Source organism: Bicyclus anynana, chromosome 2 (genome assembly GCF_947172395.1).
Source record: "Bicyclus anynana chromosome 2, ilBicAnyn1.1, whole genome shotgun sequence".
Lineage (NCBI taxonomy): Eukaryota > Metazoa > Arthropoda > Insecta > Lepidoptera > Nymphalidae > Bicyclus > Bicyclus anynana.
Genome location: NC_069084.1, coordinates 19337397 through 19352828, shown reverse-complemented (window position 1 = coordinate 19352828; position 15432 = coordinate 19337397). Strand labels below are relative to the sequence as shown.

Below are 15432 nucleotides of genomic sequence, written 5' to 3'. Positions count from 1 at the left end.
TAAACATCACTCTACTTCTGTCTAAATTAGCTTTCTATGGATTTGATACTTTAACGATTAAATGGTTTGATAGTTACCTTACTGGTAGATCTCAGTTTGTTGAAATAAAAAATAGTGATAATACCAGTACGGTATCGGCTACATCTGGAGTTACGAGAGGAGTACCGCAAGGGTCAATATTAGGGCCGCTGCTCTTTGCTATTTATTCGTCGGATATTGTAAATTGCTTTCAATACTGTGATTATCATATTTATGCGGATGATGTGCAACTGTATATATCTTTTTATCCTAAAGACCGTGATGCAGCTGTCGCCAAATTAAACCATGATCTGAATCGAATAAGTAACTGGGCTAAAAGGAACTGTCTTGTTTTAAATCCTGAAAAATCTGTGTTTTTGCTTCTGGGTTCTAGGCATAACATTAGTACTTTAAATAATCTAAATTTTAATATAACTGTTGATAATAATAATATACGAAGGGTACATGAAGCTCGAAATTTGGGTGTCATTTTTGACTCTTCATTGCATTTTGAAAAGCACGTGTTAAATGATGTACGACTTTGTTTTTATAGACTTAAATTATTATACAGAATCAGGCAGTATATTGGCATAGAACTAAGGAATAAGCTGTGCGAGTCGCTGGTGTTGTCAAAACTTAATTATGCTGATACAGTATTTGGTGGTAGATTGCTAGTTAGAACTAAAAAGCTAATACAGCGTGTCCAGAATGCCTGCGCTCGCTATTGTTACAATATTCCGCCAAGGAGTCACGTTACACCGTATATTAACAACGCAAACCATTTAAAAATGGATTCGCGTCGAAAACTACATTTTGCTACTTTGCTCTTTGGCGTGATAAAGAACGGTGTCCCAGAGTACCTTGTAAATAAATTGAGGTGGATAGAAAACCGGACAACAGGTCGATTACGAAACACCTCTATAGTTTTATCGATGCCTCATCACAAAAGCGCTGTGTTTCGTGGTAGTTTCAAGTTTGCCGCCACTAAGTGTTGGAATGACTTACCTCCACCAATGCGAGATATACGTACTATTGGGTTATTTAAGACTAAATATAAAGCTCTTTTATTATTGGATCAGCAAACAAATAACCCCTAGTACTAATTCCTTTTCTCCTTACTACAACACTATGGTGGCGGCAGATCGTTCATTTTACAGGTTGACTCGTATTAATTATTGTTTGATTTTCCTTGTTAATTTAGTTTCCCATAAATGTTAATTTTGTTATTTTATTACTCTGTTCGTTCTTGTTTCATTATTTTATTTTACTTTGTATTCATGTATAAGTTTTAAGTTAAGACACGTCACGTAGACACGTCCGTGAACTCACAAGGTTTCACCTGAAAACCAGCGCCACAGCTCGCTGTGGCATCGTGCTGAGGTGGATACCTGTTTTGTCCACGACCAGATATTTGTATGTTCTGTTTGTTTATTTTATTTTATTTTATTACTCGTGTGTGGACAAATAAAGATATATTCTATTCTATTCTATTCTATTTAAGAGGATTTTCAGTCCGACCTGTATGTTTAAGAGGATTTTCAGTCCGACCTGTATGACAAAAACTGTGATAACTCGGCTAATATATATGATACCAATATAAAATATAGCCTAATATCACTCCGCGATAATGTAGCATTCTACTGGTGAAAGAATTTTTGAAATCGGACCAGTAGTTCCGAAGATTACCCCATTTAAAGAATGTTACAAACTTACAAACTTACAAACTTTACCTCTTTATAATATTAGTATAGATGTATGTATGTATGTAATATTCTTTATTACCTCACATCTTCCAAACCACTAAACGGATTTACGTAATTAGGATATCGTTAGATTTGTCTCAATAACCCAAGTGTTCTTAGGTAGGTGAAATTAAAAAAAAAACTAACAAGACAACTGTGAGACTCTATAGACTAGAGGTGAAAAAATATTTTTTTTTCTAATATTGCAATATGGGTATCAAATTCAAGAGTTTTTTGTGAGGATTCTAAAATGGTATATATCATGGCCATGTTAAAAAAAAACTACAATAAGAAAAACGTTATTTATTAGTTGTCTATACAAAATACGTGAGGCGGATGACTATAGGTACGAGTATGAAATTGCCGTTTTATTGCAATAGGTTTTTTGAATTGAATTTTTAAAAAATGTGAAACATTTGAATATCGGCTTTCAATTGTTTTTGTTATTCAATTTAGACAAGAAAGATGGATACTGCGAAAATTCGAGTGATTTTTGAATACCAGTTCCGACGCGGAACTAACGCGGCAGAAACAGCCCGCAATATCAATGCTGCGTTTGGAGAGGGGTCTACTAATGAACGCACCGTGCGATTTTGGTTTAAACGCTTTCGCGATGGAAATTTCGACTCACAGAATGAGCCACGAGGAAGACCGCCCACACAGGTGAATAACGATGAATTAAGAGAGATAGTGGAAGCCGATCCTAGTCAAACTACCCAGGAATTAGCGGCATGGTTTAACGTTACCTTACCCACAATATTGACTCACTTGCGTCAAATCAATAAAATAAAAAAATACGAAAAATGGATCTGCAGAAAGAAACGCGTGTTAAAACTTGTGTTTTAGTTTAGTTTTCTCCGATCTGGTCAAGCAATAACGGCAGATATCTATTGCGCCGAACTCCGAACCATGTTGACAAAACTAGCAGTTAAGCAGCCCCGACTCATGAATCGATCTTCACCATTATTGCTCCACGACAACGCGAGACCTCACACAGCACGAGAAACCATTTTAACCCTTCAGGAGCTGCAGTTAGAAACTATTCATCATCCTCCGTATTCACCAGACCTTGCTCCAACGGACTACCATTTTTTTCGTGATTTGGACAATTATCTACGTGACAAGAAGTTTTCTTCCCAGGAGGCAGTACAAAATGCTTTCACACAGTTTGTGCAGTCTAGATCGTCGGAGTTCTATCGCAAAGGCATTAATGACCTTCCCATTCGATGGCAGCAATGTATAGATAATAATGGCAACTATTTTGATTAAATAAATTTGTTAAAAATTAAAAAATAAACAATTTAGATTTTCAGTACAAATCGGCGGCATACTTTAACCCCTAATAGTACTTATGTTTCTATTGACCAGAGTACGAATGATAGTACTGTCTCAATTGTTAATTGTAATTTAACCGATCCAGTTACAAGTATTGTAACGCAGTCTTTTGACATTTTTACAACCTGTACTAATAGTACAAATATTTCTATTTAAACTAGAAGATACGACAACGGAGATGCACTGTAACATTAACCTTGTACACCAAAACATACAGAGCATCAACGGCAAGGAGTTAGAAGTTGAACTATTTGTAGAAAAAATCAATATACACATTTTATGTATTACGGAGCATTGGCTCACTAACTCACAGCTGTCAGTTCTTATAATATAATAATAATAATAATATCGTTTATTTGCAAGAATCACCGTTCCTTACAGTATTCAACCAAATTAATAGTGTGCAAATACATGGTGAAAAAGAAAAAAATACAAACAGTGAAATAAAATTAAGAAAAATATAAATACAATCAGTCACAATAACTAAATTAAATTAAATAAAATTATAAAATAAAAATAACACAAATAGTCCCCAAATTAAATGAAAAAAAAAAAAGAAAAGAAAAAGTTACAATTACAATATAATACAATAATTGGAATTAAAAGTAAGTACGAGTATGTCATTAAAAATTAAGTCAAATATTCCTTAATGTCGTAGTAGCCCTTATCAATAAGCCATTTATTTAATTTTATTTTAAAATGGGGCAAGCTTAATTTTTGAATGTCATCTGGTAATTTATTAAATATTTTTACAGCCATACAGTATGCACTTTTCATATAACTACCAGTACATACTTTTGATAGCACCAACTTGTTACCCTGTCTGACCGACTTATTGACCTTGTGCCTTCACCTCTTCGCTGAAATTATTTTGGATGGCGCTTAACAAAAATACAAACATCTCGTATGTACATACAAGGCAGTGGAAGAATGTTCAATTGCTTAAAAAGAGGTTTACAGCTATCTAATGGCCCTGCTTTACACATAGCTCGAATGCATTTTTTTTGAGGTCTGAATGCTCTAATAAAGTCTACAGAGTTACCCCAGAGTATTAAACCGTATGACAGCACAGACGATACATGTCCGTGATATGCACTTAAAGCTGCATCGATGGAAATAGTCTGCGTAAGACGTCAGAGCGCATAAACAAATTTGGCCAATTTTGTGCAAATGTAGTCAATATGAGATTTCCAATTCATTGTTTTGTCATAAACTAATCCTAAAAATTTGATTGTGTCATCTTCTCCTATTTTAATATCATTATATTTAACATCAACTGGCACTGTTTTTGAATTATAATAATTAAATTGCATAATTTTCGTTTTATTTATATTAACCTGCAAGTTATTTTCATTTAGCCAAGTTATTATATTTTGTAATACGTCGTTTATTTCTTGTTCATACCTATTAACATTATGACATCTCACTAATATGGTTGTATCATCTGCAAACAATACGCACGGGTGACTTGTTGCCGCCGTGATATCGTTTATGTAGGCCAAGAAAAGAAATGGTCCTAGAATGCTGCCCTGCTGTACTCCCTTTTTATTATATTTGTATGTTGAATTATAAATCATCTTAATATTATTTTCTAGTTTGCTAATTTGTGTACATACAGTCCTACCATTTAGATATGATTTTACCCATTGATGAGCTGTTCCCCTTATACCATATCTTTCTAATTTATTTAATAAGATATTGTGATTAACGAAGTCAAACGCCTTGGTCATGTCTAGAAAAATAGCAGTAATAGGTACTTTGTCATTGAGGCTATCATTAATAATTTTATTTAGATAAAAACAAGCCTCAGTAGTGGAACTATTATTACGAAATCCGAATTGTTCTTGAATTAATAAATTATTGGCGTCAAAAAAGTTTTTTAGTCGCTTAAACATTACTTTTTCAAATATTTTTGCTAAAATAGGTACCAAAGTTATAGGCCTGTAGTTATTTATGTCATAACGATCATTTTTTTTAAATAAAGGTTTGATAATAGAAATCTTTAGCTTATTTGGAAATGTCCCTTGCTCAAATGATTTATTTATTATGTCAGCTAGTGGTCCACATAAGTAATTGGCACAATGTTTAATTATGTCTGTTCTTATCTCGTCATAGCCGACAGCTTTGGTGTTGTTGAGAGATTTGATAATACCTAGAACTTCATAAGCATCCGTCGGGCTTATAAAAATTGAATGAGTATTAGATGGATAACAATATGATTTACTAATATTTTTATTCAAAGTAGTCATTTCGTTTAAATTTATAAAATAGTCATTAAATAATTCACAAAGTTCAGTAGGATCATTATATGTCCCTGTATTAGTTTTTATAAAAGAAATATCATCAGGCTCTATCGTCTTCCCTAAATTATCATTTATTAGTTCCCAACTAGCTTTACATTTATTTTTTCGATTAACTATGTACTTAGTACTTTGTAGTTGTTTAGACTGATAAATACATTTTTTTAAAATGCTGTTGTATTTCATATATTATATAAATAATTATTAATATTAATAATTATTCATTGTCAAGTGTGTTCTTCAGAAGGGCTGGTCATGGTGGCTCCTTAATTTTCTTACATAATAACTTAAAATGTAAGGATAGAAAAGATATAGTTAGTCTTTCTGTGGAATGCATTGTTGAACTTTCTTGTGTGGAGTTGGAACAAATTATTATAGTATGCGTGTACAGACCCCCTCCTGCTGACTTTGATCAATTTGAAGAGGTAATGGAAGATTTACTAGGATAACCGCAACTTCAGGTACCTGTCTAGATAATATATTTTATAATTGTGTGCTTGAGAGAAAGCTAATAATAAATCAAATCAAATCAAAAATCATTTATTTCAAGTAGGCTCAGTTTACAAGCACTTTTGACACGTCAGTTGACTATTTGTAAAGATTCTATTTATAAATAAATAAATAAATTATGCTCTGATCATAGTGGTCAAATAATTACTATGTTAAATAATAAAACCAATAGCAATCAATGGGTAAAGTGTAGGCCAATAACTGAAAGTAAATTAAAGCGATTCAAAAACACAATTATTTCTAAAATTCCAAGTCTTGCATTTGAAAATAATCATCCAGACATGCTCTTTGGTACACTTTTCAAGACAATAGACAGAGAGTTTAGTAAATATTTTAACTTTAAACGCATTAATGCTAGCCAAAAATTAAAGTTTAGCGAATGGGTTACTGTAGGCATTTACAAAAGTAGAGACAAACTGTACGAGTTGTACGAGGAAAAACAATATACTCAAACGCGAACTTATTTAGATTATGTAAAAAGTTACTCAAAAATTTTCAAACGTGTTTGTATTCTTGCGAAATCGTTACACATCAAACAGAAAATAATTGAGTCTGAGAACAAGATACAAACCACCTGGAATATAATTGATAGAGAATCAGGAAATGAATTAATTGTCAATGACAAAAAGGTAAACACTGATATCGAGGTTGTTAATGCCTTTGAAGATTTTTTCCAGAATGTTCCTATCTTGTTAACTGATTCACTAGATTCGTCTGCTACGGAAGCCCAGAGACTATTAAGAGGCAATGTTAAAGAGTTTTTTTTTTTTTTTTTTTCTTTTCTTGATATCTGCGATCAGTCGTTAAACTATAAGCAGGTGAGTTCTGTGACTAAGGGACGGTTTCTGACAGGAGAGCCAGAGCTCTGCCATCAACTACTCATCGAGCACGTCAGCTCGCTTCAGGCGCTTGATTCGCGGCGCTACCACCAGTGAGTTAGCGAGGCGATTGGGATGTCGGGTCAGCCTTTCTTTATGTTTTCTACAGTTGTTTTTGATTTCCTCAAAGATAGTTGGCATTTCCAGATATTGGTGGATTTCATCGTTGCGAGTAAACCAAGGGGCATCAGTAATAGTCCTTAATATATTATTTTGGATCCGTTGGATACGCATTGCGTTGGATTTACTGCAGGTGCCCCACAGCTGAATCCCGTAAAGCCAGATAGGTTTCAAGACTGCACAGTAAATGAGCAATTTGTTGTTAAGTCTCAGTGTAGACTGTCTGCCAAGTAACCAGAGCAGATTTCTAAACCTTGTGTTGAGCTCTTTTCTTTTATTGTCAATATGATATTTCCATGTCAATCGTCGGTCCAGATGGAAGCCCAAGTACCTAACACATGTTGTTGGCGGCAGGTCTTCGTTTCCTAGCTTAACAGGAGGGCAATATATATTTTTTGTTGTAATTTTTTCCTTTTTATGTGAAAAACACTATTTTTATAAATAAAATTTAGTCCACTGAAAATAAACTCGTGACATAAGGACTTTTGTGTGAGATTAAAAATTTTGAATTTGTTAAGTGCGCAACTCGATTAACTCTGGTTGTTTATCAAAAATGGAAGAAATTACCCAGATTTTAAAATGTATTCAAACCGACCTGGCCATCCAAAAGAAAGAAATGAAAGAGATGCAAATAAGCATAACAAGCGAAATCAATAAAAATGTTAATGAGAAGTTTCAGGAAATTGATAATAAATACAAGAAACTTGAAGGAAAATTGGAAAAACAGGAGAGACAAATTGAGTACCTAGAAAGACAAAATGTAAAGAAAAATCTAGTGTTCTTTGGGATACCGGATGATGAAAAAAACTACTTTCAACTCCAAACAAAAGTAGTTGACGTAATTTCCCAAATTATGAAGGTACCCTGCTCTACCTCCGATATAGAGTCCATTAGACGCATCGGAAAAAGAGGAACTAAAGATAGACCCGTGTCGATTACACTACTTACGATGGGGAAAAAACTAGAAATATTGAAAAACAAAAAAGCCCTTTTACTCTCTACGTTCAATTTGAAAGAAGAGTTCACTCAAAAAACGTTAGAAAAAAGAAAGTCTCTTCAGCAGCAAGTTAACAAGCTAAGAAACGAGGGCCAAATTGCTGTACTCAAACATGATAAAATAGTTATTTTAGAGAAAAAGGCAGAAAAGAAACGCACGTATTCATCATCGCCACCAAGTACCGAAAGCGGCAAAACACCTTCCCAAATAAGCAAAAAAACCAAAACTTCTATGAATACTTTCTTTGCACCTCGAAATACGAAAACTACACCCACAGGAAATGTAATATCCCTGGTTGATGCTAACACTAACTTAAAATAGCAACCAATAACGCCTCCTCTCGCTCTCCCAATCCGGCCGGTCACCGTGGGAGATACAGACCACAACCCTCCAGAGAAAACAAATCAAGAAAACATTATGTCCAACTTAAATCCCAACTTATTCTATATAGCAACTTACAATGTCCGAACTCTATCAACCTATGAACGGCTACTAGAATTTACCAACTCACTGAATAATATTAAATATGACATAATAGGCCTATCCGAAATACGAAGGCTTGGAAACTCAATTCAAGAGCATGATGATTTCATTTTCTACTATAAAGGAGAAACTCCTGGGCTTTATGGCATCGGTTTTATTATAAAAAAATATCTGAAAAACTACATTGAGTGCATTTCTGGTTTATCAGAAAGAGTAGCGCTACTAAACCTAAACTTCAACAACTTCAAGGTTAGTCTCATACAAGCTTATGCTCCTACGGACTCAGCAAGTGACGAAGATGTAGAGAAATTTTATAACACTATCGACGAAGCTTTAGCACTCTCAAATACGAATAATATAATAGTAATGGGCGATTTCAATGCGAAAATTGGCCAGCCAAAACCAGAGGAATGCATAATAATGAAGAATAATGGCTATGGAGAGCGCAACAGTAGAGGTGAAAGACTTGTCGAATTTGCATACGAAAACAAACTGGCTATTGTCAATACATTTTTCAAAAAAAATGCAAAGCAGAGGTGGACTTGGAGGTCACCAGATGGTAAAACCAAAAATGAAATAGATTATATTTTAACCAATTTACATAAAAATGTCTCAAATATAACAGTGATAAATGTACCCTACCCTTCAGACCACAGATTAGTCCGGGCCACATTCGGACTGCAGAAGATAAAGCCTAGTAGAAAGCAGTATACCAACAGTTCAAAAAGCATACTTAAGTCAGACGAAGAAATATCAACGTATAGAGAGCTATTAAATATTGCCAATATCGATTTACTTCCTGACAAAAACGAGGCTGTCCAAACATACTATGACAGAATAATCGGAGTAGTTGAGGACTGCCAAAATAAGGCAAAGACGCCCAAGACTCAAAACACATATAACTATATTATCTCCGAACACACAAGAAATTTAATTAACCGAAGGCAAAAACTACATAGTATTAAGCCAAAAACACGCGCAATAAAAAACCAAATTAAAGCTCTTTATAAACTTATAAGTAAAAGAATCAGAAACGATTATAGGCATTATCGCTCAAATTTATTTGAAAAACACTTAAACGCTACCGGTAGTCTTAAAAAAGCTTACAGACAGCTCAATTCACACAAAACCTGGATCGAAGGACTACAAGGGACAACAAAAGCCTTAAAAACTAGATCAGACATACTACACGCAGCAACAGCTTTCTATAGAGATTTGTATAGCCTACAGGGTCAATCACCAAACAGTGTTGTGTGTGAGGATAATGATGTAGCGATAGAGCTGATTGACGAATTAGAAATAATCAGAGAAATAAAGAAGCTAAAAACAGAGAAGAGTCCAGGCCCTGACAAAATTACCAACGAAGCTATTAAAACAGCAGGGGAGCTTCTGACTACACCACTAGTTCATCTATTTAACATGATTTTAAGATCTGGTAATACTCCTAGACAGTGGTCTCAATCAAACATAATTTTATTATACAAGAAGGGCGACCCTAAAAATATTAGTAACTATAGGCCAATAAGCCTACTCTCCACAATTTATAAACTTTTTGCTTCACTTTTAGAGAAAAGGATCAGTAAATCGCTAGAAAAACACCAACCAATCGAACAAGCCGGATTCAGGAAGGGTTTTTCAACGGTCGACCACATACACTCATTAGAAATGATTATAGAGAAATATCAAGAGTTTAGGAAACCAGTGTACATGGTCTTCATAGACTACCAAAAGGCGTTCGATACTGTACTCCACTCGGCAATTTGGGAAGCTCTACATTCTCAAAATGTAGAGCCCATATATATTAGAATTTTAAAATATCTATATAAAGAGTGTACTAGTAAAGTGAAACTAGAGAGACTAGGGCAAACTATACACATTAGTAGAGGCGTAAGACAGGGCGACCCTTGCTCCCCTAGAATCTTTATAGCTGTCCTTGAGATGGTGTTTAGTAAGCTAAATTGGCAAAATTATGGAGTAAAAGTAAACGGAAAATACCTGAGCCATTTAAGATTTGCTGACGACATCGTATTGCTATCAGAAAACAGCAACGAATTAAATTTAATGCTGCAAAGTTTAAATATAGCAAGTAGAGACGTTGGCTTAGAAATTAACCTTAGTAAAACAAAAATTATGACAAACTTTGCTGAACACCCTATATATCTCGATAACATGCCTATAGAATACGTAAGCAGGTACATGTACTTAGGCAAACAAATTTCCTTTCACAGCCAAAGTAATGATCTAGAGGTAGAAAGAAGGATTAAGGGTGGATGGAAAAAGTTTTGGACACTTAAGGAAATTCTAAAAAGTAACATGCCGATGAGAATTAAAACAAAGGTCTTAAACACTTGTGTGCTGCCATCAATAACATATGCTTGCCAAACATGGAAGTACAATGTTCGTACAAAAAACAAAATTAGAACTTGTCAAAGAAGTATGGAGAGAAGTATTATGAAAATTAAAAAAATTCAGAAGATACGACATTCTACCATACGTCAAAAAACCAAGGTTACAGATGCTCTTCAATACTCTCTAAAACAAAAATGGCGATGGGCAGGCCATGTAGCAAGGATGAGTGACGATCGTTGGACAACAAGACTGACATCGTGGTCAGGCCCCCCGGGTTACAGGCGAGTTGGCCGACCACTTGGTAGGTGGTCCGACGACATCGCAAAAATCGCTGGCAATACATGGGCTAAACTAGCCAAAGATCGGCAGAGATGGTCTGAACTGGAGGAGGCCTTCACCCTCTCCTAGAGGGGTTCTTGTACCTATTACTTTTACTAATCTGTCTATAATATTATATATTACTTGTAAGACAAGAAATAAAAGGCTTTTTTATTTTTTTATTTTTTATTTTTATTTTTTATTTTATTTTTATTTATGATATTTCCATGTCAATCGTCGGTCCAGATGGAAGCCCAAGTACCTAACACATGTTGTTGGCGGCAGGTCTTCGTTTCCTAGCTTAACAGGAGGGCAATCCCCTTTTCGAAGTGCAAAGGTGATGTGATGGGATTTTGAAGCACTCGCTACAATTCGCCATTTAGAAAGCCACAGGTTGGTTGCATCAAGTTGATTTTGTAGGATTGAACTAGCACGATTTGCATCTTTATCGCAAGACAGGAAAGCTGCGTCATCAGCATATGTTGCAATGGTGACATCAGGTGATTGTGGTAAGTCACATGTAAATATGTTGTAAAGGACTGGGCCAAGAACTGAGCCTTGGGGTACACCTGCTTTGTAGGTACAGAAACTGGATCTAGCGTCGCGCTGTTTAACTTGGAATATTCTGTTTTTAAGATAAGATGCAAGTAACAGGAACATAGAATGTGGTAGGAGTTTTTTGATTTTTACCAAGAGCCCTTTGTGCCACACTCTATCAAAGGCCTGTTGGACATCCAGAAATGCCGCAGAACAATATTCCTTCTTTTCAAGGCATTGGCGGATTGTGTGGTACACCCTGTGGACTTGTTCGACAGTCGAGTGTTGTTTACGAAAGCCGAACTGGTGAGCAGGAATAGTCTCATTTTCTTTTAGGGCTTCTTCCATTCTCGCTAGGAAAATTATTTCCCAGACCTTTGACAGGACGGGAGTAAGGCTAATGGGGCGATAAGAGCTAACTTCTTCCAGAGGTTTCCCTGGTTTGTGTATCATTGTGATCTGAGACACCTTCCAGATATCAGGAAAGTAGTTTAATTGGAAAATGCGGTTAAAGAGGTTAGCCAGATATACAAGACACTTTTTAGGAAGTTCTTTGAGGACGAGAGGAGTAATCAGGTCAAATCCAGGAGCCTTTTTTGAGTCTAGCGATAAAATCACTTTACTTATCTCTTTAGGAGATGTTGGCTTGAGCGGTAGGCACATTTGGAGATCTTGCTGAAGTATATCCTCAATTTCAGGATCATCCACACCAGGATTAGGCTGGAATACAGTTTCAAGGTATGCCGCGAAAGCCTCTGCTTTTTCAATGTCACGTCGAGCCCAAGTTACGCCAGTTCTGATGGGTGGATAGTGAGGCTGGGGTTGATTAAGATATTTAGTGGCCTTCCATAGCGATCTGTCTCCTCGCCCTGTCGGTGACAGTAATTCCAGATTTTCCTTAATTAGGTTGTTTGATGAATCTCCGAGTATAGCTTTTAGCTCTTTCACGGCGCGATTAAAGTTAGCTTTGTCATCTAGGCGGCGTGAGTTATGCCAATTACGTCTGAGCCGCCTTTTGTCTTCAATTTTTAACTTGATATCTGATGGAAGCAAAATGCCCATCTTTTTAGGGCTTAAATGGGGAGTATTCTTCCATGCTGCAACTTGGATCAAGTTTGTTATGTATATTGTGGCCATGTCAATGTCCTCTTCGCTCTTGAGAGGGACTTTCATGTCAATAGTTTCGGTTATGAAGTCTCGAAATGAGTACCAGTCTGTCTTGTGATTATAGAGATAGTCATTGTTGTCATTAAGAAGTATGGTCGTCCTACTAAGTTCTAAAATTATAGGTGTATGATCAGAGGACCCGTCTAGACTTGACTGAATGTTAGTATAGAGATGAGAAACATTTTTGGTAACAAAGAAGTCTAGAAGATCAGGTATTTTATTAATGTCCGAAGGCCAGTAAGTCGGTTCACCAGTCGATATTGTAAGTAAGTTGTTATTGTCAATACTTTTTTTGAGCTCTCTTCCCCGTGGAAGTGTACAGCGGGAGCCCCAGAAAGCGTGCTTGGCGTTCCAATCGCCTCCAGCTATATAGCGATTCCCCAGTGTTTTAAAGAATTTCGAAAACAAAGTCTCGTCTATCTTGTTAGGGGGTGGGCAGTAGATAGCTGAGAGCGTAATAAAATCTGACTTCTCTTCTAGTTTTATTGTAGTCGCTTGTATATAAGGAGTTCTGTAATGATCAAGTAAGTGGTGCTTTAGATTGTTTCTGATTACTATAGCCGTTCCTCCATGGGATCCACCATCCGGATGGGGTGTTAAGTAGCATTGATATCCTGGTATAACAAATAGGCTCCTGTCATTAACATGGGACTCTGATATGAGGACTACATCTATTTTGTTACAAGCCATAAAGACCAGCAGTTCGTCTTTGTTGTTAAAGAGTGCAACGTTCTTTTTGAATTTCACCACATAACTGTATCAGACATTAAAAAATCTTTCAATTGAGATATGATAAATCTTGGAGTACACCGAGCCTCACTACAGAGGATCTTCAATTTATATTTTCGTAATGTTAAGATAAATGGTTTCTAAGTTATTCAATAAAATATACTATTCAAGATTAGTTTGAGAAGAAACTTGAATCTCTGAAACAAGTACTAAAAGCCCCGAAAATTTTGAAAAATTATAACGTTTAGGCCTTAATTAATACGCCACTGGCTTGGCACCGTCTTCAAAGTGAAAAGTTCAATTTTGTGATTTTGAAGTCATATGAATTTTTTTGTTAAAAAGATTTTATTTTTCTGTTTTTTGTGTGTCCTAGCATATAAGCAACGAAAGCGCCACAGTACGGGCAATGTCGTTATTCTCATTTAAACACAAAACTACTGAACCGATTTTCATGAAAATTAACGGGACTAATCTCTAATTCTTTCTAACAAAACTGACGAAATGACAAAGTTATGAGGTTATAACATTAAAAAAACACATGCGTCGAATTGAGAACTTCCTCCTCTTTTTGAAGTCGGTTAATAAGTACTGTAGTGTAGAAGTGTCATTCCTGCGCCCCCGCACTACACGCGCTCCGTCGCTCCGTGTCGCAGAGCGCATGCCGTGGCTGCGCCTGCACCACCCCTTCGCGCTGGCCGTGTGGGCGGGCCGCGTCTACTGGACGGACTGGGAGACGCACTCGCTGGAGTCCTGCCGCCTGGCGCCCGACCCGCGCTGGCGGCCCGCGCCCGAGCCGCCCGGCGCCGGCGGCGCGCTGCGCTGCCGCACCGAGGCGCGCACCGTGCACAAGCCCATGGACCTGCGCGTGCTGCACGCCGCGCGCCAGCCGCCCGCGCCCGCGCTCGCCGCGCTGTGCCAGCGCCTCAACTGCAGCGGCCTGTGCCTGCTGACGGCCGAGCCGGCGCCGGGCGCGGGCGCGGGCGCGCGCTGCGCCTGCCCCGACCACTGGGTCGAGGCGCCGGGCGGGGCGTGCCGCGCCAACTGCACGCCCGCGCACTTCGTGTGCCGCGCCGAGCCGCAGTGCATCCCCTACTGGTGGCGGTGCGACGGGCGGGACGACTGCGGCGACGGCAGCGACGAGCCCGCCGCCTGCCCGCCCTTCGCCTGCGCGCCCGGCCAGTTCCAGTGCGCGGGCGGCCGCTGCCTGCGGCCCGCGCAGCTGTGCGACGGCGAGCCGCAGTGTCCCGCCGGCGACGACGAGCGCGACTGCGAGCGCTTCGCGTGCCTCGCCGACCACTGGAAGTGCCCCGCCGACGCCGCCTCCGGCGCGGGTGCGCGCTGCGTGCCGGCCGCCGAGCGCTGCGACGGCACGCCGCGGTGTGCGGGCGGCGCCGACGAGCGCGACTGCCCGGCGGCCGCGTGCGCCGCGCACGAGTTCCGCTGCGCCGCGGGCGCGTGCGTGCCAGGCGCGTGGGCGTGCGACGGCGACGCCGACTGCGCCGACGGCTCGGACGAGGGCGCGTGGTGCGCGGCGCGCGCCTGCCCGCGCGGCGAGTTCCGCTGCGGCTCGGGGCGCTGCGTGCCGCGCGAGTGGCTGTGCGACGGCGACGCGGACTGCCCGGCGCGCGAGGACGAGCTGGGCTGCGAGACGCGCGCCGCGTGCGACCCCACGTACTTCCGCTGCGGCGACGCGCGCTGCGTGCCGGGCCGCTGGCGCTGCGACTTCGAGGAGGACTGCGCCGACGGCAGCGACGAGCGCGACTGCGCGCCGCGCGCCTGCTCCGAGTCGGAGTTCCGCTGCGCCAACGGGGAGTGCCTGCGCGGCGCGCTGCGCTGCTCGGGCGCCGCCGAGTGCGCGGGCGGCGAGGACGAGCGCGGCTGCGACGCGTGCGGGCCGCGGGCGCGCGCGTGCGCGGCGGGCCGGCAGTGCGTGCGCAGGTGTGTAGCCG

The 15432-nt window shown here is 39.4% G+C and overlaps 1 protein-coding gene across 1 annotated transcript in view; it reads left to right on the top strand.

Moving 5' to 3' along the window:
* The window catches only part of LOC112049866 (prolow-density lipoprotein receptor-related protein 1), a 108428-nt gene that overhangs the window by 67851 nt on the left and 25145 nt on the right, over positions 1 to 15432 (top strand). Inside the window, exon 15 of the mRNA XM_052885873.1 lies at positions 14137 to 15421. Coding sequence (XP_052741833.1) covers positions 14137 to 15421 — 1285 coding nt within the window. The remainder of the gene's footprint in view (positions 1 to 14136; positions 15422 to 15432) is intronic.